Here is a 26935-nt window from a genome sequence, read left to right on the forward strand (position 1 = left end):
CACCATCGGAACCGTCTTCATGGACATGAAGTACAAGCCAAACATCCTCGAGGAGGTGAGCCACAACATGTATGGGGCAAACGACGTGCAAGAGTCTGCGGAGCTCAGCAAACTGGACCAGCTCCGAGCCTCCGCGTACTCAGATCCGCAGAACGACCAGGTGATGCTAGAAGACGAGTCTGGACGGATGGTTCTGGACGGCGAGATCCTCGATAAAATACTGCTCGTCACCGGGGCAGTGATTGGTGTTCTGGGCATGGAAATTGAGGCTGGCATTTTCGTCGTGGTGGACGTGGTGTACCCGGAGCCTGGGCCCCAAGTGCCGCGTCCCATGCGCCCTGAGGGCAATAAAGTGCTGCTTCTTTCTGGGCTTCATATTAACAACCAGAGCAGTCTGGGTCCGCTCGAAGTGCTCAAGGAGTACCTCATGGGAGAGTTGGACTCGTCTCCCGAGACGGTAGAATTTCTAAGATCGATCACACAAGTCATTGTGGCGGGAAACTCGATCAGATGCGTCGAGTCGGCCGATCAGGTGGTTCTGGAGAAAGATAAATACAGAGAGCTCAACAAGTCCAACTACGACGCGGACGCAATCAAGCAGCTGGACGCCTACATCTGCGAGCTGCTGCACTCCGTCCCCGTGACCATCATGCCGGGCGACTCCGACCCCTGCGAGGTGAGTCTTCCGAAACAGCCTCTGCACCCGTCGTTTTTCGCAAAAGCCGGCTCGTATGCCAATTTTGCGCGCTCAACTAATCCTACGTGGCTGGAAATTGACGGCGTGCGAATGCTTGGCACGTCGGGAGAAAACATCAACGATATGTTCAAGTATTTTATTCCTAACATACAGGTGGACCTCAACGGAGAGGGCAGCGGCATGGACTCGCCGGTCAGGAACGAAATCGTCAACGAGTCCAGACTAAAGCTTCTGGAAGCAACAATGCACTGGCAGAACGTCGTCCCTACAGCGCCAGACACGCTCACATGCTACCCGTACGACGTCGACGACCCGTTCACCTTGGACGAAACTCCCCATGTATACTTTGTTGGCAACCAGCCGAAGTTCGAGACCGCCGAGATGACACTGCACTGCGCCAGAGACGCCCCAATACACGTGCGGATCGTCGCGGTGCCGGATTTCTGCGAGACAGGCCAGATGGCAGTGCTGGATCTGGACAGCCTCCAATGCGAGGCCATAAAGATAGCCGTTTAGTCTAATTTGATTTTTTGCAACGGGACCTTCTCTCCTTTTGAAAAAGTAGCAGACTTGGCATAGCTGGTGTCTCTTGCAATGCCTGCCATGTCTAAAGTTCTCTTCGAAGGCTCGACCTGTAATTTATCAAGCAGCATCTTGGTGTAGTCAGGAACAACAGGTTGCAACAGGATCAACAGACAGCGCAGCGAATCAAGCGCACTGAAAATCACAAGGTCCTGCAGGAGCTCGTTGTCAGGCCCTTTCAGTCTCCACGGCTCGTATTGGTCAAAGAGTCCATTAATGCGAGGCAGTAATTGCCAGATGGCAAGGACTGCCTTGTGCAGTTCCATTTTTCTCAAATGCGGATCGATAGTAGCCGGCAGCTCGTCCACCTGCTCAAAAAGAGACCGCAGATCAGACGACAATTCCTCCCCAGCGTCGTCAAGCAGACTCGCAAGTCCGCGAGTCTCGACCTTCGCTAGGGCCCGAGAAATGCTGAATTTCTTGGACAGTGACCGCGTCAGCAGGTTGCAGAACTTGTCAATGAACTCGTTTCTCGTGGCATTCAGCTTTCTCTCAGAATAATCGCAGTCGGAGTCCAGCACAGAATAGCGCATCATAAAGAGACGCAGTGCATCAGTGTCGTACTTTTCGGAAATCTCCAACGGATCGGCAACATTGCCCCGGCTTTTGCTCATCTTGCGCCCATCCATCAGCCAATGGCCGTGGACAAAAACACCACGCGGGAGCGGAAGCTCGCAGGCCATCAGAAAGCTTGGCCAGTGGATACAGTGGAACTTGACGATCTCTTTTCCAACCAGATGCACAAACGATGGTTGCTGAGGTATCTGAGAAGGATACCCAATGCAGGTCAAATAGTTGACCAGAGCATCAAACCAAACGTACATCTTCTGAGACGGGTCATTGGGCACGCTGACCCCCCAACTCACGCGGGAACTAGGACGCGAGACGCTCAGGTCCTCAAGGTCACGTGACTTAAGATCACGAAGCAGCGCATGGTAGTAGACGGGAGGTTGCACAAAAGACGGGTTGTCTTCCAGGAACTGAACGAGTCGCTGCTGGTGCTCACTCAAACGGAAAAAGTAGTTTTCCTCTGTCTCGTGCACAACAGTTGCGCCTGTCTCCTTGGCGACCATCTTTCCGTCCACCTCCTCGATCTCCGTCTCTGCATAAAAGCACTCGTCGGAAACAGAATACCATCCGCAATGTTTGCCCTTGTATATATGTCCTTTCTCCTCCAGGGTTCTCCAGAAAAATTGCACGGCCTCCAAATGATCGGGATCTGTGGTTCTTATGAATCTATCGTAGTGTATATTTCCTACAGAAGCGAGCTCTCTGAATTTTTGGGAAAGTCCGTCACAAAAGGTTTTCGGATCCATCCCAGCGACGGCGGCTGCTGTCTGGACCTTGAGGCCGTGCTCGTCGGTGCCCGTCGTGAAAAAAGTTGATTCACCACTCAATTTGAGCCATCTGTTGTAAACGTCCGCGAGAGTCATTGAGTAGTAGTGTCCAATATGGGGCTTGGCGTTGACATAAAAAATAGGAGTCGTTATCACAACGGCTTCCGAACTAAAGCAACGTCTCCCTATTCTTAATATGGATGATCTTATCATATAGTATGTACAAACTGAAAATTATTTAAGGTGAAAAAAAATCACCGTGCCGTACCTTGCACTGCACAATATGCCATCATTAGCTCTACCTGTTTGCGTCTTCTTTGAATTGTAGTTGTCTAGAGTGCCTATCGAGGATCTGGCTAATATCCTCCAACGTCTGCTCGGCCGGATTGCCCTCGATCGAGGTGTTATCTTTGAACGTCACTTTAAGAAGCGGAGGTTTAGTGCTTGCTCTGGGAAGCACTTCCAGGTCGACTTGGCATGTTTGACGGAGCTGAGGCGAGATGAGGCCAATGAAAGAGCGCGCACATTTGGCCTCCGGCCCAAACGGATTGAATTTAACCACAATCTTGGAGAAGAACTTAGTGATCATTTTGACGAATAGTTTGTAAATTTTTCCACCAAATTAATTCGTGTAGTTGGAAACATAATCCATGCTGGTGGTTTTCTTTTTGGTGTCGCTGGCCTACGCTTTTTATGACAATTCTAAAAACATTTACGAGCTAACACCCAAATCGTTTGACGACGTGATCTACAAGACCAACCACACATCCGTTGTCGAGTTCTACGCTCCTTGGTGCGGATATTGCCAGCAGTTCAAAAGCCACTACATCAAGGCAGCTCAAGCCAGCTCCGACGTGGCACAGTATGCAGCAGTCAACTGTGATCTTCCCGAAAACAAAAAGCTGTGCAATGAGTATAGAATTGAGGGTTTTCCAACGATCTTAGTGTTCAGACCCCCAAAATGGACCGGTAAAATTACCAAGAAAAACGGCCACAGCTCTGAGATTTATCGTGGTGAGCGGACTGCCAGCAAGCTCACGGAGTTTGTGAAAGGCCGTGTGAAGAACTATGTGAAGAGAGTCAATGCACGGGACATCGCCAGCTTTGTGGCGGTCAAGGACAAGCCACGGGTGCTGCTGTTGACCAGCAAGACCTCGATCTCGCCCATGTTCAAGGCATTGGCAATTGATTTCCTCGGATCACTGGATTTCGGCTATCTGACAGTGACTGACGAGATCAAATCCGAGGTCCAGAAACACATTGAAGTCGAGAGTTTACCGCAGATCGTGGTGATCGACCGCGATGGATCGTTCCATAAGTATGAAGGCCCCACCGCAAGAACAGCCATAGCGAAGTTCCTGGGCAGTTTTGCGGAGGCAGAGGACGGCGAGACCAGCGAACGGGGGACTTTCTTGAAGGGCCTGAAAAAGGGTCTTTACAAAAGCTATAGGGACTTTAAAAAAAGCAGGGCAGGGAAGTCCAAAAGCGCGAAACACGATAAGGATGAATTATGACTGATGTAGCTCGATTTGTAATTGCAATAGATTTTTATTCAGCAGATCATATAATTTTTTTACCTATTTCGCGTATGCGCATGATAAACTGCCCCGTCTGTCTAAAAAAAGTCGACATTGCGCTCATCAACAAACATCTAGATACGTGCACAGAACAGTGTGACAATGCCCTGCCGCACTCCGCTCCCACTTCGGCTACAGAGACTGTCCCTGAGCCGACTTCACAGCCTGCACAGCCTGCCAAATCGGTCTCCTCGCTGCTGACAGGTACCAAAACCACCAAGAAGTCTTCCTACAAGTATGAAAACAACCAAAAACGGACTCTCTCAGACAGTCAGTCGATGTCATCTGACCAAGAAGGAAACACATCAATAGATATCGTTGAGCCGGAGCCAAAGGTGCGAAAAACCGATCCTGCTGACGAGCTACGTCTTCTGAAGGCGCAGGCCAAATTGCCATTAGCAGAGCGTCTTCGGCCGTCCAGCCTCGAAGATTACATTGGTCAGGAACATTTGGTCGGCGAAGGAGGCATTTTGCGAGGGTTTATCCAGAACGATCGCGTTCCATCGCTGATACTATGGGGATATCCCGGCACGGGCAAAACGACACTGGCACGAATAATATCACACGCCACCAAATCGCGATTTATCGAGCTCAGCGCGACGTCCAACGGGATCAGCGACTGCAAACGTGTTTTCGAAGAGGCGCGCAACGAGTACAAGCTGACGAAAAGACACACCATAGTATTTATTGACGAAATCCATCGGTTCAACAAGGCACAACAAGACATTTTCCTGCCCCACGTTGAGAAAGGAACGATCACGCTAGTGGGCGCAACGACAGAAAACCCAAGCTTTCAGCTGAACAGCGCTCTTTTGTCGCGTTGCAGAGTTTTCGTCCTCAACAGGCTCACTTCTGACGAACTCCACAAAATCGTATCCAAAGCGCTTTTGGTGATCAACAAGACGCGCAAGCTGGTCCATAATGTTCCTGTTTTGCGATTCAACAAAGAGGCAATCGGCTATATCTGCAACATAGCAGACGGAGACTCGCGCAGTGCCTTGAACCTGTTGGAGCTTGCAGACTCTCATTTCATAACGAATTACAGTTTGGAGCCAGGAAAGCATGTGATAGAGGTCAACGCTGACCAATTGAGGGAAGTTCTAAAGCGTACGCACATGGTCTACGACCGCGTAGGCGACGCTCACTATGATACCATATCCGCGTTCCATAAATCCATTAGAGGATCCAATGCAGACGCTGCTATGTATTATCTGGGACGCATGCTTAAGGGAGGCGAGAATCCGCTTTATATAGCCCGGAGGATGATACGAATAGCAAGTGAGGACGTCGGTGTGCTTGACGACTCGTGCCTGCCGTTTGCCATAGCGACGTACCAGGCAGTGCAATTTCTTGGACTTCCCGAAGCAGATATGGCACTGGTACATTGCGCGGTGAAACTGGCACGAGCACCAAAATCGGTGGAAATATACCGAGGCTGGAACGAGCTGAACGCTAAGCTCGACTCTGAGCCGGAGTTTGCTTCAGCGTCCATTCCGCTACATCTGCGCAATGCGCCGACTAAGCTTATGAAAGAGGTTGGATACTCAAAAGGTTACAAGTACAATCCGGATTACAAGGACGGACGTGTCAAGCAGGAGTATTTTCCAGAACAAATTGGCGAGATGCAGTTTCTCACCGGACTGCACCTTGGCCTCAAACCAGATCCTGATCTGTAGCATGTATAGAGCGTTAAGGTTGTAGACACGGTGTCGAAGCATTCTCAAAACCTTGTTTTAGGTCGAGGATGCATTGTTTATCCTTATAAGCTGACGCGAATAGGGCAAGATTTTCGGGCGACACGCGTTTCTCAACATTGATCTAAAAAATTTCAATTGTCATTTTTTATTATATCCATGCATAGCAGTCGCGGTTGCAAATTTACTCCTTCGTAGCACGCTTACATTCCAAAATCACCCTGTTATAAAATAGAGGCAGTGGCTGTTATTGAAATGTTTACCACAAATACACAGCGATACTGACCAATTGACAATTTTCAAGCTTCAGTGCTCTCGATTTCCTCAACCAGTCACTCCTTCAAACATCCGTTGAACACGAAATCGCAGTGCTTCCAGAATGAATTTCTTGTCACTCCTTTACACCTGTTTGGCTCTTTCCGCTACCCAAGCCGAGGCCCTTCCTGTTGCTGGGTTTTTCAACCTCGGCAAGAGATACGACAACTCTTCCACCCCTCTGACCACCTACACCACTGTTTCAGCTGGCTCGACAGTGACCATCGTGGAACCTTGCACTCTTTGCCTGGCAGGCACGTCCAGCAGCGCCTCCTCGTCTGTGGCCACCACTTCCTCCTACAATGCTATCAGAGTGGCTAGCAGCTCTAGCTACGCTGCACCAACCGAGTACACCACTTACACTACCGTCAGCGAGGGTGTCACCATCACTGTCACCGTGCCATGCTCCAGCTCCAGCTCCAGCTCGAGCGCTGCTGCTGTCACATCCTCTGCTTCCGCTCCGGTCAGCGTTTCATCCAAGCCAACCGAAGACGTTGTGACCTCCACTTACGAGTCCAACGGTAAGGAAATCACCACCACCTCGACCAGAACTTCCACAGTTTTCGTGACCGTCACAGAAAGCGGCTCGTCTACCTCCAGCCCCGAGGCCTCTCCTTCGTCGGTCGCCGCCCAGGCAACCACCGTGGTCGAGACCGCCTCCAGCAGCTCATCTGCCTCCACGTCGAAAACCTCTGCACCGGCTGCACCGGCTGCCACCGTTACTCCTACTACCGTCACTGTCACGGAAACGGTCACCACCGGCTGCGGCGCATCGCCAAGTGTTTCCTCGGACTCGACTCTGACGAGCACCGTGTACTTGACGTCCACTTTGACCCTGTCCGTCACTGCCACCATCCCTATCACCAACTCTGCCGGCTCCACCCTGACGGTGCTGACCACCGAGTCGTGCTTTGAAACGGCCGTCTCGACGTCCTACGTGACTACCTACGTCACTGACTACATTACTTCGAGCGCCTCCCTGACGTCCTCGAGCTCGAGCTACTCTGCTCCCGCCGTTTACTCCAACACCACCACCTCGTCGGCACGCTCCTCGTATGTCCCATACTACCGGTTGAGCAGCAGCACGTATGCTAACGCCTCGGACTACGTCTCGACCGCCTCTGATGAGGTTGCTCTGGAGAAACGTGGATTCTGGAACTTGTTTATGTAGAGACTGAATGTATGAATTTCACCTGTATCCACACTCCTGACACCATTTTTTCTCGAATAAAATTTCGTATAATTATCAGCCATGAGCCAGGACCAGCCAAAGTGCCCTGTGGACCACGGTGCTCGCGAAAAGTGGCTTGCTAAGGCCAAACAGATAGAGCGGGCGAGAAATACCCCGCCTCAGGAACCAGCGGCGCCGCAGTCGTTCATCTCGCGGCTGCTGTGGGCGCCATCTGTCTCAGCACCGATCGCCCCTTCTCAGAGCACAAAACCGCCTGGACATCCACAAACCACAAGCCACGTCTCCGAAACATGTCCCGTCGACCACGAAGCGCGCAAAACGTGGCTTACCGCGGGAAAAACGACGTTTGCTCCGGAGGCCGTGGAGCAAGATAGAACGTGCTCATCAGACGACGTGGACTCGCCAAAGCCGATCGTCGTGGACGTGGACCTCCCTGAAGAGCGCGAGGTTTCATCCATCCCAAGGACAGGCGCACAGTCGAACTGGATATATCCGTCGCAGAAACAGTTCTTCAACGCCATGAGACGCAAAGATTGGAACCCAGACGCGGGAGACATGAAAACCATCGTTCCGATCCATAACATGGTGAACGAGCGGGCGTGGGCGTATATCCTGATGTGGGAACGCGGCCAGGGAGGCGAGAAGTGCGGCGGAGTCCAGCTGACGTCTTTCAAAGGGGACTCGAAGAAGATTACTCCTCGTGCTCGGATCCGCAACCTGATTTTTGGCGCAGACCTGCCGTTCGACAGACACGACTGGATCATCGACCGGTGCGGGAAAAGAGTGGACTATGTGATCGATTTCTACAGCACTCCGCCAGCAAATGAAGGAGACCCGGCATTTTATCTGGACGTGCGTCCCAAACTCAACACTCTTGAAGGATGTCGCCTGAGACTGTTCAAAGCATTAGGACTCTAGTGCCGTTTGCATTAGCTAGATTGACGATATAATAGGTAATCTGTATATACACACGATTTATTTATTTCCTGTTGAGAGTTCCGCTCTTGCCCAGTGACTGCATGCTCTCGCCCACCTTGACGTTGGCATCGAAGTACTTGGAAACACATCTGTCGATGCACAGGCTCTCGTTCTTGGTCAAATCTCCTTCGGCGTAGTTTCTGTCAAAACACTTCTTATGACACGAGTCGACGAGCTGGTTGAACATGGTGGTGACCATGTCTAGCTCGGCCTCAGCGGCCTGGATTTTCTGCTCTGAAGAGATCTGGGGAGCCCCTCCTCCGAATCCTAGGAACGACATAGTAGATTGCCTTGTAAAATTTTCCAGTTTAAGTTTGCGTCGATCGTCCAGTGTTATTTTCATATTGTCCCCTTCTTCCCCATCATGTTTAGCGCAAGAATAGTCGTGCCAATTGGCAAGCAGATTATCAGATCGTACTCCCAGACAGCTGCACGGCCCAGACTCTCGTACGTTCCGTTGTATGCAATTGCTTTCGCCGCTGGTTTGGGCCTATCTTACAAGTATTCTGCCCAGGAGATAGTGGACCAGTTCATCACTACCCCATTGCCAACCACACCACAAGAGACAGAGAAATATCAGCAGGAGTTGGAGAAGAAGTTGAAACAGGTGCCAGTCGTTGCCGAGCTGTCCAAAGACCCGAAATATGTGGCCACACGCGCGTGGAACCAGTTAGACACCGTCAAGGACGGCATCCATCAGAGACTGAACACGCCTGGATCCATTGCGATTGCACCAATCACGTTCCACAACCAGGAGTCCGGGGAGTCTGTCAGTGTTATCCATTTGGGAAAAAAACTTTGTGGATATCCTTTTCTGGTCCATGGTGGTATTATCTCGCTGGTGATCGACGAAACATTGAAGAAACACTGCATGCTACAAAATGGGCTGACAGACCCAGCAAAGGTCCACACGAAAAACCTTACTCTAAACTATAAATTCCCGACGCTCGTCGACAGCTTCGTGGTCATCAAATCCAAGGTCGGTCTTGTCGAGAACGGAGAAGTCGAGGTAAAGGGCCTCATGCTGGCTGGGAATGGTAAAAGAACACTGGTCAAGGCGAGCGCGAAATTTGTTCCAGCGCGCACCAAGTGGTTTTTTGGCCTATTCTAGGGGAAGCACTGGCCGTCTCCAAGAATCACACAATCGAGTTTTTCGTCATGGGCCTCTAGGGGAAGCGTCTGCTCTAGCTGTTCTGCGAGCCCAATTCCCAGCAGATACGGTTTCTCGCTGTATTTTTCGTGATATCTTTTGATGAAGTCGTCATAGAAGCCCACGCCGTGTCCGAGCCGGTCGCAGTTCGGCGTAAATGCGAGTCCCGGCATGACCATGAGATCTAGCCGAGTGTTGCTAAGCAGGAGGTCGTTCACCACCTTTCCGCGCGCAAACTTGAACGCTGGCTCTCGCAATTGGTATTTTCCCTGCGGCTTCATTTGCTCGAGATCGTTTAGTTCTACTTCTAGAAAATGCAAGCAGGATTTCTGTTTTTCGTGTCGCTGGTAGTCTTGGAACTTGGATAAGTGTGTGATACGGGGCAAGTAAACACGCTTTCCGCGGTCAAGGGCATCTCTGACCAGCAGATCTGTCTTAATTTCGGAGTTGTCCATCGACATGTACAGCGCTATTGTCTGGGCGTTCTGATACTGGGGCAACGCCGTGAGCTTCGCGAGAAGCCGCTGCGACTGCGCCAAAAGCTCCGACTGGCCTAGCTTGGCGAGTCGCTCTTTGATCGTCCGGCGAAGTGCGGCTTTCATAGCTCAACAGATGACTCAACAAGCCTGGGTATAAGTGCACAGCCTGATCAGCTAAAAAAAAACTTTTTAATTTACATCACTCGGTGTGCGTCTGAAAAATGTTCTCTCGTGCATTGATAACCATTGTACTTGTTGATGTCATAATTGATTTCGCATTGCGGCTCTTGACGAAACAATAGCATCCGGCGAGAAAACGTTGGAGTTCCACGGTATATATACTTGATCGGCCCGTCCGCGAGGTTTAGATGCTCAGATCTGCTCTCCTCATAAGAAGACTTCACACTTTTTCCACCAGAATGGGCATCAACAACGTTATCAGATACGAGCACGAGCAGGAGGGTGTCCAACCACGGCACCACCACCACCCTCACAAGCAGACCGGCGACACAGAGTCCGAGATTGAGCTTGACAAGACGTCGTCAATCAGCATGTCGGCGTCTCCAAGTTCCCAGTCTTCTGTTTCTGTCAGTTTGGAGTCGCCTTTCCAACTTGACAGAGAGAGCACTGTGAATGACATTTTGCAAGCTAACCGCTCTGCCATGAAACGCCTTCAGGACTCGATGCCTGCTGTGCTGGAGAAGTCCGGCAAGGGCCAGTCTCCACACACTCTGTGGGTTGGATGCTCTGATTCCAGGGTGAACGAATGCACCACGTTGGGCTGTGTTCCCGGCGAGGTGTTCACCCTGCGCAACATCGCCAATCTGATTTCTTACCAGGATTTCTCATCGATGTCTGCGCTTCAGTTTGCCATCGACGTTCTCAAGGTGAAACGGATCATTGTCTGTGGCCACACCGACTGTGGCGGAGTCTGGGCTGCTCTGTCGTCCAAAAAAATTGGTGGAGTGCTGGACAACTGGCTGGCGCCTGTCAGGCAAATCCGCGCTAAAAACCTGGCCACTCTGAAGAGCATCGAGGACCCGTTTGATAAATGTACCAAGCTCAGCGAGCTCAACATTGCCAATTCCATTAGCGAAATCCGCAAACATCCTAGCTTTGTGACTGCATCGAAACACAACGGCCTTGAGATATTAGGGTTTATTTATGACGTAAAGACGGGTCTTCTTCGCGAGATAGAGACTGATAACGAGTTCGAAGACGACGAGCTCCATGATGTTTTCCACCTACAGGAAAGTACAGCCGCGCAAGCCGGCCATTAATGTATCATAGATAACGAAAGAATATACAGCGTGATTTCAAATTCGCAAGTTCAACTACTCCGTTCGTAGACGTATGTGTCGCGAGTGATGCCAAACAATGTTCCCAGAACAAAGGAGTCTAACGGCTCTTTTCTCAACAGCTCGAAACCGCTTTCTTTTAAAATGTCAATGTCAAACGTCTCAAACGAGTAGACAGTGATCGAAGTCGATTCTTTGGGACTAAGTTGTTTCTTGGCCCAGTCAAGCAAGTCTGCGAGGATCTTGGACTTGACGTAGACCCGTCTCACGCCAAGACCAGTAATTTTGAAGCTGGAATCAGACTTCTTCTGCTGCACTATAAACGCAACCGGCGTGTCGCGATATTGTATCACAAACGAGTGTTTCTCCATGAATTTGACTTTCTGCTTTATGTCTGCTGGGACTCTTCTGAGCTTAGACTTGACAGAACTCTTGGCATAGTCTTCCAGGTCCAGCCCAAAATATTGTTCCATGTGCTTGGGCACCTCCTCTGCCTCGTACTTCAAGAAGTTTGTATGAAGCCATGCGGCAACAAGAGTGGCAGAGAAGATCATAAACGTCGAGGAGACAAGATAAAACGCGTCTTGGATGAAAAATGGAGAGTGGTAGATATTGTACAACCCTTCGATGGTTCCGTTCCTAAAGTTGTATGGAGTGAAGTAAGGCCCAAATTTACGGTAAAATAATCCTGCAAACGCAGCAACAAGCAAAGACGCAACAGCTTTGGATTTGAACACTGTCTTTGTGAGCAGTGATTTCTTGTAGAATAAATAGTCCATCTGCAAATTCGTCACCGGCTCAGCCAGGTCAGGCAGAATCGGCATTGATTCGATGGTGCTTGGTTTGTTCATTTCGAGGGGAGCATCGAGCGATGCTGATTTCTGTGCAGCCATGGTAGAAAGCAAGTCAGCAAGTTTTGCTCCACGAAGCAAAAAAGCTGAGCATTTTATATTTGGTTTCCGAATGGGGAAATTAACCACGTGCGGAAAGCCGAGGACGAAGAATAAGAGAGACAGCTGAGCTGGCCCAGGACTGCCCAAGCGCCTGGGCTAACTTGCCTAGATGTTGAACAGATGGGGGCCTGTTGAGGGCGGTGCTTTGTAGATGCCCAAATCTTGCCATAAACTTATCGACGCGACGAAATTTATTTCTCTGTTTATTTTCTTCCCCATGAACACCGAATACATGGAAGAGGTAGACGAAAAGACGCTTCTCAACTTTTACCAACTTCGCACCCTGGAGCCTTCCGAATACTCAACGGCATCGATTGCCTCAAATCCGATTGTGCTGGACGAAAATGACAATTTGGACCAGATCACTAAAAGAATCCCCAAGGAACAGCTCAACAAGTTGCTTACAGATCAGCCTGACGAGCCGGCAGCAGAGAAACGGCGCTCAGCCTTTAATCTGACGGACCCATTGGGATTCCACGAATCGATCCTGGATGAACTTATTGACAAAGATGTGATTGATGATACAAGGGACCCTAAAAAGCTCAAGTTTCTGGTGGACTCAAAATCGTTCAATGCGCGCTTGTTTTTGACTACTATACACAGAGAAAAAACCTACAGAGAGCTACAGAAAAGTGTTGAATATTTAGAGAGAAGTATCGAAGCTGAAAAACCCAGGTTGCAGCGACTCATCGGAGAGAATTTCCAAAAAGCTATTGATAATAAAAAGCTGCTCGATGAGGTTTATAGCGAATACTCCATGAGTAATCTTTCCGCAAACTTGACTGCTCTGAGTGAGTCCATAGCGAAAGCTAACACTTCATCAACAATGATGTTGAACCCCGTGTTTGATGGTATGGAGAGAGCGACAGAGATCGAAAGCTTTTTGTCGATGATCTCCAGTAACAGCTTGCTTTTGGACCTTCCCAAAAAGCTAACAAAACTAGTGGCGAAAGGGGATTTTGATTCCATTCTTAATGAGTACATGGCAGGAAAAAGAGTATATCTCAGCTCAACCAAGAACGATGAGAAAAATAAACCTGTCTTAGACAGAATATGGGCTGAGGTGGAGGACACCATTTCAGAGTACAAGAAACAACTATGGGAAAAACTGGGGAACGTACACATTGAGAATGTTAGCTCGTTAAGTGCACAATCTGAGTCTTCCTTCCTTTCAATCATCAAGAAATTGTTAGAACTGGGAGTCAGTGAAAACCCAATTCCATACTTTCTGAACCTTGAATACAATTATATCCAAGAGAGCATTGATGGAGATCTCACCAAGGTTCAGCTTTCGCGTTTCCTTAAGGCTCGTGAAAACCTCACTCGGGCCTACAATAGTGAAAATAGCTACGAGATCTCCATTGCTGCATTGAAACACGCGCATTACCTGATTGCAGAGCACGGATCTGACGTTGAAATTGTGGACCCCCCTTTAGTTGCAAATTTGTGGGGCTTCTTAGGAGCCTATGTCAGTGAGCTGACTGAGGAGATCATTACCAATCGATTCTATAAGTTTGCCACCATGATTGATTTTTTCACTTCTGATGATCTTGAACGCGACTTAAATATCAAAAACCCTCATTCTCGCCAGCATTTAAAGTTCGAAGATTATCAGATAAAGAAATTCGAGGAGTATCTACAAGTGCTCACAGAAAAGCTGTGTAGACAGCTCAGATTTATCTTTGATGCCACCAGCGCAGAACTAAGCACCAAAACAGCTCCTTCCGCAACAAATCAGCATCCTCCCAAAGATCCCACATCCTTGGATTCGTACGGATTTATCCCGCCTCACTCATATGTTCTGACAACCCTCAATAACTGCATTGTTCTCCAACAAGAACTCGAAAAGACCATCGATAAGTTGAAAAATAAGACTTCTCTCGAATATAGCAGGTTTGTGTCGACATTGAGAACAATCAACTCCAATCTCGTCAACGGTGTCTTGTGTGTTTTGATTAAAGATACCAAGCGGCTGAAACATACCGAAGATTGGACGATTAGTAAAACATTTGAAGGTTGCACGAAAACCGCAGACTACGTTATCAACTTCTATCAGATGTTCATCCCGAAGCTGCGCAGCTTGATCTACGAAAGGGAGTCAGAACTGTTGGCCAATGTCGAAAAGCAATTTATCGCATCTCTTGATATTATTGCTGATAACCAGTTGGAATGTATAATCGTCAATGCGGATGGCACGAAAGACAAAGACTTTTACTACCCTGCCATTCTCAGCAACTTGTCGCTGCTGAAATTGCGTCTTCTGCCTAGAATCTTGAAAATTTTCGATACTAATTTTGGCACCAAGTACTGCACATCCAGTGTTGACGTCTACGGCAAGATCGAGAAATATGAGAAAAGAGTTTATGAGGACTACATGAACGGTTACAAAAAAGAGTTAGAGGAAACCATTTTTAGCGGAGTGAAGAGCGTTGATTGGTTCCAATTCTCGGCCAGGCAAATTCTTGTTTCAAAATTCATTTTGCAACCAATTAACCTGATAATTCTGGTGAAGTCAAAACTGCTAGGCCACAAGGCGAACAAAAATTACATCCTGAGAATTGAGCTTGATCTGATTAACTACTTCATTTTCAAATTGATTGAAAGTCTCAAAAGTATACAGCAATTTAACTCGAGCGGTCTACTTCAGATCAGTGTTGACCTGCGCTTTCTCGTGGAACTATTTCAGCATCTTAACCAATCTGGGATTAAGGAACAAATTAATCTAGACAAGTTGATCAGTGTTTCCGATAGATTCTCCAGCAAGAACACAAAGTATGCGAACGAAATCAACGATATTGTCATCTCTAACCTGCAAGCCAATCGCGCCCAGATAGACTGTTTCTATAGATTATAACAATGCTATTAATATACAATATAATACACGGTACTAGCGTTTCAACACAGATTCTGACAGAGCAAGCAACGCATCGATCTTCTGTTTCTTCTTCTTCGAAATGTCTAATGAAGGAGTGTCAGTCTTGCAAAACTCAAAGTTGCCCGATGGCGGAGTTTCTTCCGTCATCAATGAAACCTCAGAATCATATGACACTTTACGTTTGCCTGCAAGTGACCTTATATAGTCGAGTTTGTGACGGTTGCTCAGATCGTCTCTGAGAAGACCCACAAGCGTATTTTCAATGGTTGTGTACCTGGACATTAGCGTCGTCTCGGCGTCCTGCAGTGACGATGAAGATGGATGGTATTTTTCGACAGACTCTTTGAGAAATTGATGAAACTTATTTTGCAGCGTTAATGGACTCATTTTAGCGTTTAGATTGATGCTTCTAACAGTGAGCCATGGGGGTGGGTTGGATATCAGTTCAATTTCGTGAGGAAAATTTATGAGAACAAGCATCAACGTAACAGGCTCCTCTCTGTTGAATCTCGACAAATACTCAATCACTTTGGCCAGAACTTGTCTCGATGTTGTGAGATCATGCGATATAGGGTATTCAATTTTTATCAGCAAGAGGTTGACATTCTTAAAAACAACCCGTGAACGAAATCGGTCAGGGATTGAGCTGATGGCAAGGGTTCCCTCTGTTGTCTCCAGTTTAGCTGTCTTGACACGCTTCCCTGTCTCAACGGTTTCTTTAAGAGACAGTTTATTGGACAACCATTTTGCAACCGCATCATCCCATGTATCAACGATGACCAGCATGCGTAGATGTTGATTGATATATGGTTGAAGATCAACAAGACAGTTCACGTTGTCCTCTTCAAATCCGTTCTTTTTCTTCAATGGAGAGGGACTCAGCGATGATTGACGAGAAGACGCGTGTGCCGGAAGCACAAATGCAGGTCGAACCTTGTTGGCAAACGAATGGATCTCGTTAAGTTTGCTTTTTTTAGCGCTTTGCTTCACCAAAAGCCTGTCCGCAGCTAGTTTAATTTTCTGTAGTATTCTTCGTTTCAGATTTCTTTCTCTAAACAACCTAGCTTTCACGTCTATGGCAGTGATGTACATTTGCTCTCTCATGAATGCCACAAAAAGCTCGCTTTTAAGCGTATCGACAATCTGATTATGTTGCTGGATCCGCCGTTGATTCTCCTTCTCAACCAGGTTCTTGACAATTGTTTCAGTTTCCTTCCGAACCACGTCATGGAGAAGATTACCGATCACCATTTTTGCAGCGGCCTCAAATACTGGGCTATCGATTAGCCGACTTGGCGGTTTGGGAGGCTCCGTTTGTGCGATCGTAACAGGATTCTGCTCTGATTGTGGCTGTGATGGTGCGAATGAAAAAGATGCTGGCACGGAAAAAGCAGGTTTTGTTTGAGCACTTGCTGGCGTGTTAGGTAAAGTCTCAATCTTTTCAATTTCAGGCGGAGGGGCTGATTTCGTAGGCTCCGATTGGGATGGCACGAATTGGAATACTTGCTTTGGAGGCTGTGATGTTTGAGAGGGCGCAAAACTGGTCTCCGCGGTAGCTTTTATCGCAGTGTTTGATATCCCCGACTTGACAATTTGCTGATACGATATGTTCTCCATTTTATAATTGATTTTGGAGCAGCTTGGTGGCTTTTGGTAAGACTTGTATGCCTGTCTCAATGCCGTGACTTCCACTCTAAGAATATTATCGTCGTTTAAAACAGGAATGTCGTAAAATTTGCAGCTCGTTACCAACTGGTCGACGGAGTCGAATCCAAGCCAATCAGCTAAAACCGAAGCCTCAGGCATTTTTTTTGACTTGGAGTGGTATGCCTTGGCCATTGTCACCATTGCCATATGTCTCACTTGATTGAAGTGGATCTCGCACAGACACGAAAGCAATAACGGCGTGCTTGGATCCATAACGACACGGAAAAACTCAACGAACATTTGAAAATTGCCAAAACCGTTTATTATGAGTCCTCTCAACATCAATGCTTTCTGAACTATTCCGCTATTGAGAATGATTGCTGGAAGCTTTTGAATATTTCTGTCCAGTTCAGTGTCCTTAAGCTTGGATATAAGCTCATATGCCCTGAACTCTGGCTCATTGGGGCAAGTTCCTCCCCTTGACCTCACATCGTCATACATATGCGTCAGAGATTGAAGCGAGTTGTTGAACTGCTCAATTTCCTGCTGTTGCTGATAGTCAGGATCGTTTGCCTGTGCCATGACATGAGAAGATAGTATGTGAATTCGGCATATTTTTTCGTGGCAGTCGATGGCTTCGGGGCCCGAATAATTATTTTGAAGCGTGAAATCTTGTCGGATCGAGCGAGTCCTATCCCATATAAAAGACTGTGAGTCGGGCAGTTTCGGCAGCAACCTCTCAATCAGGTAATCCAGAGTTTTCACCAATACGCTAGGGGTTCGAACGTCGGAAGGTAATGATGGGGGTTGCCCAGAAGGCCTCATAAACGTTTTCACTGCGTAGTCTCGTGATATCTTCCCCGTAGCAGGGTCTATCTCCCATTTGGAGACTTGATTCTTGAAGGCACGCTCAACTCGCTCGTATGTTGGACACATATCTGTGCAACTCCCACGGAATACAATTGCTTCATTGAGTGATTTCTTTGCATTTTCAACGTCAACCAGATTCATTTGCTCCATCTTCTTCCTCTCTTCCTTTCGCAGCTCTTGAAATTCCTCGAATAGCGACTGATAGTCGCCATTGTGCTCGGCTTCTTTCTGTAGCATCAATTGCTGGTTTTTTGCATCCCATTCATTTGTCACGTAGGAGTCAGAGTTGAACAAGACTTGCTCTTTCAACAAATATTTCGGTATCCCCTGAGTCCTGTGCTCCATTTTTGTGTAGCCATATTGTGCGGGGTTTTCAATCAATGGTCCCAGATCAGCATCATTCATTGTTGAGGTGCCGGTGGAGGTTTTGTCTACTCGCGGAAATTGTCTTGTCTTCTTGAGTCCTCCCCTGTTTCTTGCTGCACCACGGTTTATGTGGCCGTTGCGTCCCGAATTGTATGGAATCTTTGCCTGTGCAGAAGAGGTCCCTCGGCCATGAGATCCATTTCCGCGCGAATGGCTTCTCTGTTGGCTTATCGCCTGGTTGGCCAGATTCGACATTAAAATGCTAAACAAAAATTGATTTTTCTATGTTTTATTTTATTCACACTACACAACATTCGGTGTGAGGGTGCTCATTGAGATTATTAGAGTAGCTCACGAAGAGAGAATACAACGTCGTAAAATGTCAGGAGGAAGATCCGGCTGTACAGGTTCCACAATGCAGTGATAGAGCCGACAAGCCTATGGACGGAGAAAATGGACCATTTTTTGCGGAGCCTTGCGGTATCATCAGCGTAAACTGCTCTTGCACAATAGGTAGCCATTATGAAGAAAGTACGTTCCAAGCCCAGCGGGTTCTGCAATGCTTCGTCCAAATGTCTTGTCAGGTCGTTGGTTTTGAGAATAAGAAGCACTATTCGCGGAACTGAGGCCAGAAGGGCCATTAGGTCGAGCAAAACACCTTCGTCGGTCAGGGCTTTTTTCATCACCTCAATCTCTTCCTGGCTCCGAGGTGTTGCAATATTGCCGCTCAGAGCATGTTCAAAGTCGCGGCCTGTCAAAGCTGCGGCCAGCACGGGAAACAGCGATTCGTCCTCGATCTTTGAGAACCTCTTTCCATACTTTTGCATCTCGTCTGGTTTTTTCTCAATCATGGCAAGCCAGAACCGCGCATAGTCAACTTTCATCTGAGAGGGAATTCTACGGTACAAGCCATGATCATAAAGGATAATCTCAAAATTGTGGCCATTTTTCTTCTTTGGAAGAGCACGAATGGCGAGGTTTCCGTGGTGCGGATCGCAATGCACAAAGCCAGCCTGGAATATCATATTATTGAAGATGTGCGATAGACAGCTGGACACGTCCGAGCGCGATATGCCGTGCTTGTCAAGATACTCCAAGTCATCCAGCCTAGTACCTGAGACATATTCCATGATAAGTATTCGGCGCCTGGCAGCGTGGACGTTAGGGATGCGCAAAGCAGTTAATGACTTGTAGTCTTTGAAGTAGTCTGCGGTGATCTTGGCATTCTCTGCCTCGTTGCGGAAATCCAGCTCGACAAAAATGGACTGGCGCAGCTCGTCAGAAAGCCAAGTGAGGGGATATTCTGGAAACACCTTCTTCATTGCATTGAAAACCATCGCCGTGAGCTCTACGTCTAGAGGAACAAATCTCTCCAACGACGGATGCTGGAGCTTGACCGCCACTTTCTGGCCGTTTTCGCGCAATGTTGCAATGTGCACTTGCGCCAGCGAGGCAACACCTATGGGTTTGGGCTCAAATTCCAAGAAATACTCGTCCAACGAGATACCCATGTCATGTTCAAACATCTCCTTTAGTTCTTCTAGAGACGACTCTGGACACTCAGACTGCAGGGGAATCATCGTATTGGTCCACTCTGGCGGGAGCAAGTAAGACATAGCGGAAACATGCTGTCCAAGCTTGATGTAGATTCCTCCGTTTTTGCGTAAGGCCTGCAGAGTTGTTTCCGCAGCCTTTTTATGGGTTTTGGAGAGTGCTTCATAGTAGTCCTCTCGGTTGGCGTATTCGCGATTGAGCGTTTTCAAGTACATGGCAAAGCATCTTGCGGTGGCTATCGCAACAACGCCCACGCGCTCGGCGATTAGAAATGTCTCCACAGTGCGTTGTCGCATGTCATCGTTGTAAACAAGGCCGGTCATGGTCACCGCGAAAAGACCAAACCCAACGTAGTGTCCCGTCAAGGGCGATGCCCTGGACTTAGGACGTGCCGATTGCACTCCACTGCTGTTCCAGCGCAGTCCTCTACCTACAAATTTCAAATTTTTCAGGATCATGCCGATAAAGGCCTTAAATTTTATTTTATTTTTTAAGAATATTTGATTTTATTTTTATTTTTCTTGGAGCAAATCGGTGTTGAAGAAATCCACATTGTCGAACATCGGAGCGTCGTTGAAAAGTTGGTCGGTTTCGATGGCACATTCTGCTTGTGGAAATCCTCCCCAAGACGACGTATCTTCGAGAGACCCGCCAGGTGTCAGACCCTCGAACGACCCAGTCCATGCTGTCTCGGGCATAGACTCGGATGTAGGAACGAATTTCGAGGCCATATTAGAATTAAACCGGAAAATGAGCTCCAGCCAAAAGTTGTCAATTTCTTGATTGTCTGGCGTGTGATCGAGGAACTCGGAGCTGCTGCTGGCCACGTCGTCCGGAATGTCCTGATTCAATGAGTAATCTCTGGTAGCAGGATGCACGACATATCGCTTCATGTTGCCTATCTCCGCCAACAGCTCAAAATCAGCCACTGTGTACCCATCGAAAATATCTGCTGCGTTGCCGAATAAGTCTTTGTCATCGACGAAGCTATCCGAGTCCTCCAGCAGCTTGAGGACGATGTTTTGTGCTTTGCTCATTCTCCAAGCGTAGAAGTATTTCTTTGAGATCAGGGTCAGGCCACGCAGGTATATTTTGATATTTGGAAGTATGGTGTCGTCGGTGAACTTGGTGATGGCGGCAATCAGCTGGCGGTCGGGCTGAGTCGAACGTGCAAGAAGCTGGTGTTTGTGATGACGCGCACGAATAAATAGCGTGAACTGGAACTGTAGCGCTTTGTGCATCGAAGACTCTAAAATGGGAGTAAGTATGAGATCGAAGCCCAGTCCGAAAAATGTGAAATTGCGTTTGAGAAGCTGCATGAACAGCGAATTGACCTCAACCACTTTCTGCAGCGTGACTCTCATCAGGTAGGAACATGCCCGCAAATTTGCTCTGCAGCTATAGAACAGAAAAATATGGTACAACACCGGATGCACCAGCGATCGCGCCTGCAAATAGCCTATGATTCGGTACACTTTCCTGACGTTTTCCAAGTGGTTGCCGTTATCAAGAGTGAGAATATCTTTGACAGAGCCGAAACGGTGTTTGATGAAGCTTTCGATGGCCTCTATTTTGAGCAAGATCGTCTCGATGGACGATTTCTGAGTAATGTCGAGAACTTTGCTCGTGAGATCGGAAATCAAGTTTTGTAAATCGCAACGCTCGTTCAAACAGTCAATCACCACCTGTTCGAGGGCCAAGTCTGAGGTGTTCGACTGCTCTGAGTCAAATACGGGCAGCTTAGTATCAAACTGATCAGCACGTATTATGAGTGGGTTTCCCATTTGAGACGCGTGGTACACATCAGAATCCCTCAATCTGAACCAGATCTTCCTCCAGAGGTTGTTGAGATTCTTGGACTCGCACACCATGGAGAACTGATCCGGGTCTCGGTTCAGACCAATAGAAATCGCCATCTGAGTCAGCATGCCGGTAAATATTTGGCCTTCGCCGTCTCCAAATCCATCGGCTCCATCCTCAGGAGCAATAAAGCGGTATTCTTTCATCAACAGCGCGCACTGGAAAACGCTAAGAGCACAGCGCTTTAGCAGCTTAAACTGGTTGAGACATAGTTGAGCGACACTGATGATTCCCATATCAATCGGGTGCTTCAGCAGGTACTTCTCCTGCTCGGATCGGTCTGGAAATCCCTTAACTTCTTCGAAATTTGAGTGGAGAGAAAGGTGGGCCATACGCAAAATGATAAGAAGCGAGCCAATAACAGCGAAATTCAGTCTGCGGTCGATCTTCAGCGTCTTGATTTCTGTTTCTTCGTACTCCCGCGGCCCAATGATCGCCTCGATGTCGGTAACAAACATTTTTTCGTCCACGATCGGGAGGAAAGGATAAACAAACTTGAAAAACCTGTCTACCAGAAGCCAGAGCACTTTCCTATTGGGAAGCGATTTCAAGATCTGCGATATCGTGCGAGAGTCGGGGTCCTTGTTCATGTAGAGGTTCAGCGCCAGGTCTTTGCGTATATTGTCTCGCATCTGCTCAACAGTGAGATGCGTGACCTTCTCCTTTTTGTCAGATTTGTATGGAAGCAGATCGACTACTCCTTCGGTCTCGTAGATTTTCTGTCTGAACTCCTTTTCCTCAGGTCCCACGTTTCCGGACAACTGAGCCTGCAAAACCGCTGGTAGCTTATTTTTCTTCCTATATTCCGCTATCTTGTACCACAGTGGACGCAGAAATTGGTCTTTTTTGATCATGGTCACCCACATCAGCGGCCCGTGGTTGCTGGTCCGCGCGTGCAAAAGATGGACGGGCACATAGTGGGTGTAGAAGTTGAAGGCATCTGCCGGGTCCATGCCTGAGTCTGGTGGCACCACCGAGTTTGCGTTGCTTTCTTCCTGCTGCGCCATAGGCGGCGAAGACTTGAGAGGGGGTAGATTGTATGTCTTGTTGCTGTTCCAAGACTGGAGCGGTGGCAACTGCGTTCTATAGGGCACTGGCGCAGCAATCGGCGTAGGCGCCTGTGACGGTACCTGCGACGATAGCGGCGGAAGATGAGGAGGATTGTGGATTCTTGCTTGGGACAGGTCTGCCACGGCGATCGACGCCTCAATCTCCCTAATCTTCTTCTTGAGCATCTGGAGCTCGTTCATTACAGGCTTGTCGAAGTCCTGGGGCAGTCCCTGCGGTGGCTGGGAGGTGGTACGCTCATTAGAGCCATTGTGGTTGACAGATGAAACGATGTAGGGTGACGTGGAAGCAAAGCTGTTGAAATGGTGGTGGCTCTCGATGTAGGCCCTGTCAGGCGATGTTCGTTGCCTTTTGGGTTCACGCATGTCGTATGGCGACGCCATCTGGTTGAAAGGCGACACGACGCTTGGGGACTGATCTATGGAGCTTTTGTTGCCATATATTGCGGAGTCGGGCGTCGGCGCCACCTGGGGATAAGGCGACTTGTCATTTTTCTCAGACGTCCAGGAGGAGTCTTGATAAGTGCACAGATACGCGACTTTGTACTTCTCGCACACTTTACAGTGTGGTCGTCCTCGGTCACACTGGGTATTAGTAAGACAACAACATATACGTACCTTGACTTTGCGCTTGCGACAAATGGTGCACGAAAGCGGCAATCTATTGCGCTTCGCTTTGGGGCGCGCGTCGCGCGTTTCCGTTGTATTATCTGTGCTACTCATATGGCTAAACAGATTCTCGGGAACAACACCTTCTACGGACTTTGTACCTCCCGGACAATAATTTTTTTTGTCACGGGCCACACCTTAACTCCGAGCGAGCGATCTAAAATCATAAATCTGTTCATAACGTCTACGTATATTATACAGCTGGCTCAGCCGAAATGGAAGTTGAGGTTGCCCAGTCCGTTCTGGTACGCGTTCTCGTAGTTCATCGGGTAGTTCTCGAACTGGGAGGTGAGATCGACGTTGGTGAAGTCGATCTCGTTGAGAGAGTTGTGGAAGCCAGGTCCCGGCACTCCGTTGGCCATCGGATGGTCTGGCGACACCATTTGCGGCATATCCAGCATCGTATTTGGAATCGTCTCGCCCGTCATCATGCCGTTGATATCCGACAATTCGCTGAAGAACACGTCGTCAAACATGTCCGGCATCGAAGCAGCATTGACGTTCGGCTCCACCTGCTCCGAGGCCTGCTGTGCCAATGGGTCGTTAGCCCCTGTGAAGTCCGTAACTGGCGGCAGCTTCGAGGTACCGAACGCGATCTCAAATGCGTTTGTCGGCTCGCGCTTGATCGGGCGAGGGTTCTGGTGCAGCTGCAGTGGCTGCGACGCTTTTGGTGTCTGCAACGTAATCTCCTGCTTGTTCTGCTCGTTCTCGCCCAAGGTCTTGAAGTTAATGTTGAACAGCTTGTTTGAGTTTGCCAGGATGTTGTGGAAAAACTTGACCATCTTTTTCAGTCTCCAGGCGTAGTAATACAGCTTTGTGAGATCTTCCAGCTTGTCCAAGAACGACTGGAGGTAGTTGAACAGACGGCTCAAGAGCTCGTCCTTGTCTATGTTGTTGCGGTTGAGAATCTCCATCACGATCGGCGAGTTCTGCTGCAACCGAAGAATTAGAGAGATGAGGAATTCGTGCGAGCGGTGGTTCAATATCAGCAGGTACGGATACAAAATCAGCTGCGAGCCGCAGCTGGGGTAGAGCGTATCGCTTTTTTCGTAGATCTGGTTGAAAATGTCGTAGTTGTCGACCGCAAGCAGCAGACAGCTTTCAAAGTATGTGTTCATGTATTCTTTTTGTTTCTCCAGCTTATTCATGGTGAAGTTCTTTTCGGAAATGAGTCTATTAAACTTTTGTTCATGGTTCAGGAAAAGCAGGTAGTTCAGAGCGAAAAGCATGGATTTTATCACCAGGTGCAACTTGAACCGGTAGATCTTCACGCAGCGATCCAGCGGGGTTTCGTCCTCGGTGTTGAGGAACGAGGCCATGTTCAGCTTGATTCGCGATCGGTCAGAAATTAGGTCCAGCAACTTGGCCATGATCTGGTCGAAGTCTCTCGAGGTCGGCGTGGAGTCCACAGAAAACAGAATACTCATCCCCTTGTAGAGAAGATGGTAGACTAAAATTGAGTCCTTGAAGTTTGTGACAACCAGCTGCTCTTTTTTCAGCAGTGCTCCGTTAAAGCTCTTTTCCAAGACACCTTGCTCCACTCCTCCAGGAAGCCGGCAATCCCAGGTCTTGTTGACCGAACCCAGAGTCGGGTCGATGTCGATTTCAATCGGAAGTCCTTTTTTATAGTCTCCGAGGCTGAGGTTGCTCTCAATGCTCAGTCCCAAAAGACCGTACCAGAGTTTTCTCCAGAGATGTCTCTTTCTGAACAGTCTGGCATTTGAAACAGGGTCCTCTGTGGCCGGGTAGAAGTTCTTGAAGTTGAGAGGGTCTCTGTTCAGTCCAATAGTAATGGCCAGCTGGATCAGCATGTACATAAAGTTCGGAGCGTTCATATTTGGATTTTCGTTCGTGAGGTCTCCGCTTAGATCGTTGGAGTTGAGCAGCGTTGTGTTTGAGTTCGAGTATGAGTCCTCGAGGTCGAATCCATCTTCTGGTGAAAGAATATTGTACAGCTTCAAAAACAGCCCAACTTGGAAGATGATCAAAAACGGCTTACTCATGATTTTTGCACTGGAGAAAATCTCCTTCACCATATCGACCAACACCATCGTGATGACGTTCTCGGGTCTCATCATCACCTGTTCCTCCAGTGAGAGCGAGTCAGACATCCTGGATGGCAGAGATAACCAACTCAATCGAAGAATAATCAGCAATAGACACACATTCAAAAACTCTTCGCAATACTGCGATCCAATGGAGCTCAGCCGGATTCGTTCCGACGAGGCATCGGTGGCATCGATGATTGACGCAATCCGGGCCCGGAAACTCTCCTCGTCAACGTAAGGAAGGTGAATATAGAGCTTGTCAAAAAACCGGTCAATTAACAGCCAAACAACTTCGCGGTCCGGTAGATGTTTTTCAATCACCGCAATCACCTGTTTGGTGTTATTGTAGTTGAGGTTTTTGATTGCAGACGGCGAGATGGTCTTGATTTTTTTCGTGCCGTTGTTCTTGTTTAGCCTCTGTAAGCCGTCGATCGTGGTGCGGGGCTCATGCGGTTCTGAAAATGCCTGCTCGTCTCCTGCTGCGTTGGGCGACGCAGCAGCCGTGCCCGTAGGGGTGTCCACGACATCGGCGGAAATGGAAGTCACTTTTGGAGACTTTGAGTGCGGAAGCTCTCTGATTGCAGACACGGACATTCGCGAAAGCTTTTCTTTGAACAAGGCCCTGGCATCGCCAATCATCAAAGGACACACTTTAGGGTCTTCCATTTCGTCATCCTCGTCGTCATCTTTGGAGAAATTCAAGGCCCCTTCGGAAGAGTCCTCGGTATGAAGAACCGGACATTTTCTCACTCTGGTTGTTGACTTCTCTACCGAAGGAGACTCCTGTGCAGGACAAACGCCGGACTCTCCCGTGATCGGGCACTTGGCATCGGGCTGCGGCTTGTTGAGCACCATGGCTGTTTCAAGAAACTTCTTTAGCTTGCTTGTGTGCTCGTTACTCTTCTCCTTCGGGACCTCGTGGTTTTTGTTTTGCTGCCGAATGTGGCTCATTTTAAAATCGTAGTTCGTATAGTCTGTCTCCAGCGATTTCGACGCATCGGCCATGGCGTTTTTACTGCTGTAGTAGTATTCATAGTGTTTGCGTAGTTTCAGTATCTTGAGCCAAAGGTCATTAAGGTAGGAATCGTTTCTCACGACAAACATCCAGGAAAAGACACTAATTTGATAGATTATTGGGAAGTTATATGTGGGCCCCTTTTTCGCTGTAAATAGGATATTGGAGTGGCGGATGAAATCAACAAGATCATCAGTGTTGCGTAGCAAGGGTCTGGAGGTGCCTGGCTTGGTCTTTTTCTGCTTGAGCTCGGTATTTTCGTTTTCCAGCTCTCTAATTCTCGCGATCAATCGCTTCATCTCCTGATCCCTGTCAACGAAGTCTTGCGACGATTCCCGGGTGTGCGACGATACCGTGGTGCCAGGAAAATGTAACTCATTTTCATTCAAAGGTTTTGCCCAGCTTGGCTCCAAGTACCTGCACAAATGCTGGACACCATTTTTTATACAATTGGTGCATTCCGGCTTCTTCTTATCGCACTTCACCTTGCGGCGGCGACATATTGTGCAGGAAATAGGAACCCTATTCCGCTTGCGCTGTTTGTTATTCTTTGTATCGTCTAGCTTTGGCATCAAGGGAAACAGTAACCTCCAAAGGGTTTATTTTCGTCAAAAAAAAAAATGTCCGGATAGAAATTCTGCAGCTTAATTTTATCTGAAAAATCAGTGTATTGACAAAAAAAAACAATAAAAACGGGCCGAACGGACGGAGC

General features: G+C 48.3%; 17 protein-coding genes across 17 annotated transcripts; 7 read left to right on the forward strand and 10 right to left on the reverse strand.

Moving 5' to 3' along the window:
• Positions 1–42: 42 nt before the first annotated feature.
• Positions 43–2587, forward strand: OGAPODRAFT_16642 (uncharacterized protein). The gene has a single exon (XM_018354568.1). It carries the CDS (start codon positions 68–70, stop codon positions 1211–1213), a length of 1146 nt encoding a protein of 381 aa, XP_018210863.1. The 5' UTR covers positions 43–67; the 3' UTR covers positions 1214–2587.
• Positions 43–2829, reverse strand: OGAPODRAFT_100743 (uncharacterized protein; the record flags this gene model as incomplete). Its single annotated transcript, XM_018352991.1, has 1 exon — positions 43–2829. One exon carries the CDS (start codon positions 2827–2829, stop codon positions 1210–1212), a length of 1620 nt encoding a protein of 539 aa, XP_018210864.1. The 3' UTR covers positions 43–1209.
• Positions 2830–2914: 85 nt separating this feature from the next.
• On the reverse strand, positions 2915–3205 carry OGAPODRAFT_49400 (uncharacterized protein; the record flags this gene model as incomplete). Its single annotated transcript, XM_018355627.1, has 1 exon — positions 2915–3205. The coding sequence occupies one exon, from the start codon at positions 3203–3205 to the stop codon at positions 2915–2917; it is 291 nt and encodes a 96-aa protein (XP_018210865.1).
• A 61-nt stretch (positions 3206–3266) lies between these two features.
• OGAPODRAFT_100746 (uncharacterized protein) lies at positions 3267–4173 on the forward strand (the record flags this gene model as incomplete). The annotated part of the gene is made up of 1 exon (XM_018352992.1): positions 3267–4173. One exon carries the CDS (start codon positions 3267–3269, stop codon positions 4128–4130), a length of 864 nt encoding a protein of 287 aa, XP_018210866.1. The 3' UTR covers positions 4131–4173.
• A 34-nt stretch (positions 4174–4207) lies between these two features.
• OGAPODRAFT_88524 (uncharacterized protein) lies at positions 4208–5978 on the forward strand (the record flags this gene model as incomplete). The annotated part of the gene is made up of 1 exon (XM_018356903.1): positions 4208–5978. One exon carries the CDS (start codon positions 4211–4213, stop codon positions 5867–5869), a length of 1659 nt encoding a protein of 552 aa, XP_018210867.1. The 3' UTR covers positions 5870–5978.
• A 166-nt stretch (positions 5979–6144) lies between these two features.
• Positions 6145–8627, forward strand: OGAPODRAFT_76806 (uncharacterized protein). Its single transcript, XM_018356232.1, has 2 exons — positions 6145–7347; positions 7453–8627. Exons 1-2 carry the CDS (start codon positions 6267–6269, stop codon positions 8310–8312), a joined length of 1941 nt encoding a protein of 646 aa, XP_018210868.1. The 5' UTR covers positions 6145–6266; the 3' UTR covers positions 8313–8627.
• OGAPODRAFT_49412 (uncharacterized protein) lies at positions 8374–8652 on the reverse strand (the record flags this gene model as incomplete). The annotated part of the gene is made up of 1 exon (XM_018355628.1): positions 8374–8652. The coding sequence occupies one exon, from the start codon at positions 8650–8652 to the stop codon at positions 8374–8376; it is 279 nt and encodes a 92-aa protein (XP_018210869.1).
• An 84-nt stretch (positions 8653–8736) lies between these two features.
• OGAPODRAFT_94350 (uncharacterized protein) lies at positions 8737–10149 on the forward strand (the record flags this gene model as incomplete). Its single annotated transcript, XM_018357518.1, has 1 exon — positions 8737–10149. One exon carries the CDS (start codon positions 8737–8739, stop codon positions 9481–9483), a length of 747 nt encoding a protein of 248 aa, XP_018210870.1. The 3' UTR covers positions 9484–10149.
• Positions 8801–10149, reverse strand: OGAPODRAFT_88534 (uncharacterized protein). Its single transcript, XM_018356904.1, has one exon. The coding sequence runs from the start codon at positions 10122–10124 to the stop codon at positions 9480–9482; it is 645 nt and encodes a 214-aa protein (XP_018210871.1). The 5' UTR covers positions 10125–10149; the 3' UTR covers positions 8801–9479.
• Positions 10150–10435: 286 nt separating this feature from the next.
• On the reverse strand, positions 10436–15131 carry OGAPODRAFT_100762 (uncharacterized protein). Its single transcript, XM_018352994.1, has one exon. It carries the CDS (start codon positions 12190–12192, stop codon positions 11332–11334), a length of 861 nt encoding a protein of 286 aa, XP_018210872.1. The 5' UTR covers positions 12193–15131; the 3' UTR covers positions 10436–11331.
• Positions 10601–11203, forward strand: OGAPODRAFT_42796 (uncharacterized protein; the record flags this gene model as incomplete). Its single annotated transcript, XM_018355442.1, has 1 exon — positions 10601–11203. A coding segment is annotated over one exon (603 nt), but the record flags the coding sequence as incomplete, so codon positions are not given.
• Positions 12499–15131, forward strand: OGAPODRAFT_16645 (uncharacterized protein). The gene has a single exon (XM_018354569.1). It carries the CDS (start codon positions 13010–13012, stop codon positions 15104–15106), a length of 2097 nt encoding a protein of 698 aa, XP_018210874.1. The 5' UTR covers positions 12499–13009; the 3' UTR covers positions 15107–15131.
• A 4-nt stretch (positions 15132–15135) lies between these two features.
• Positions 15136–16787, reverse strand: OGAPODRAFT_16646 (uncharacterized protein; the record flags this gene model as incomplete). The annotated part of the gene is made up of 1 exon (XM_018354570.1): positions 15136–16787. A coding segment is annotated over exon 1 (856 nt), but the record flags the coding sequence as incomplete, so codon positions are not given.
• A 44-nt stretch (positions 16788–16831) lies between these two features.
• On the reverse strand, positions 16832–18245 carry OGAPODRAFT_88539 (uncharacterized protein; the record flags this gene model as incomplete). Its single annotated transcript, XM_018356905.1, has 1 exon — positions 16832–18245. A coding segment is annotated over exon 1 (1218 nt), but the record flags the coding sequence as incomplete, so codon positions are not given.
• Positions 18246–18301: 56 nt separating this feature from the next.
• On the reverse strand, positions 18302–20031 carry OGAPODRAFT_16647 (uncharacterized protein). The gene has a single exon (XM_018354571.1). The coding sequence runs from the start codon at positions 20020–20022 to the stop codon at positions 18352–18354; it is 1671 nt and encodes a 556-aa protein (XP_018210877.1). The 5' UTR covers positions 20023–20031; the 3' UTR covers positions 18302–18351.
• Positions 20032–20056: 25 nt separating this feature from the next.
• Positions 20057–23214, reverse strand: OGAPODRAFT_94357 (uncharacterized protein; the record flags this gene model as incomplete). Its single annotated transcript, XM_018357519.1, has 1 exon — positions 20057–23214. One exon carries the CDS (start codon positions 23212–23214, stop codon positions 20077–20079), a length of 3138 nt encoding a protein of 1045 aa, XP_018210878.1. The 3' UTR covers positions 20057–20076.
• Positions 23215–23366: 152 nt separating this feature from the next.
• OGAPODRAFT_94358 (uncharacterized protein) lies at positions 23367–26795 on the reverse strand (the record flags this gene model as incomplete). The annotated part of the gene is made up of 1 exon (XM_018357520.1): positions 23367–26795. The coding sequence occupies one exon, from the start codon at positions 26793–26795 to the stop codon at positions 23367–23369; it is 3429 nt and encodes a 1142-aa protein (XP_018210879.1).
• Positions 26796–26935: the final 140 nt, after the last annotated feature.

Source organism: Ogataea polymorpha (assembly GCF_001664045.1).
Source record: "Ogataea polymorpha strain NCYC 495 leu1.1 chromosome Unknown OGAPOscaffold_4, whole genome shotgun sequence".
Classification (NCBI taxonomy): Eukaryota; Fungi; Ascomycota; class Pichiomycetes; order Pichiales; family Pichiaceae; genus Ogataea; species Ogataea polymorpha.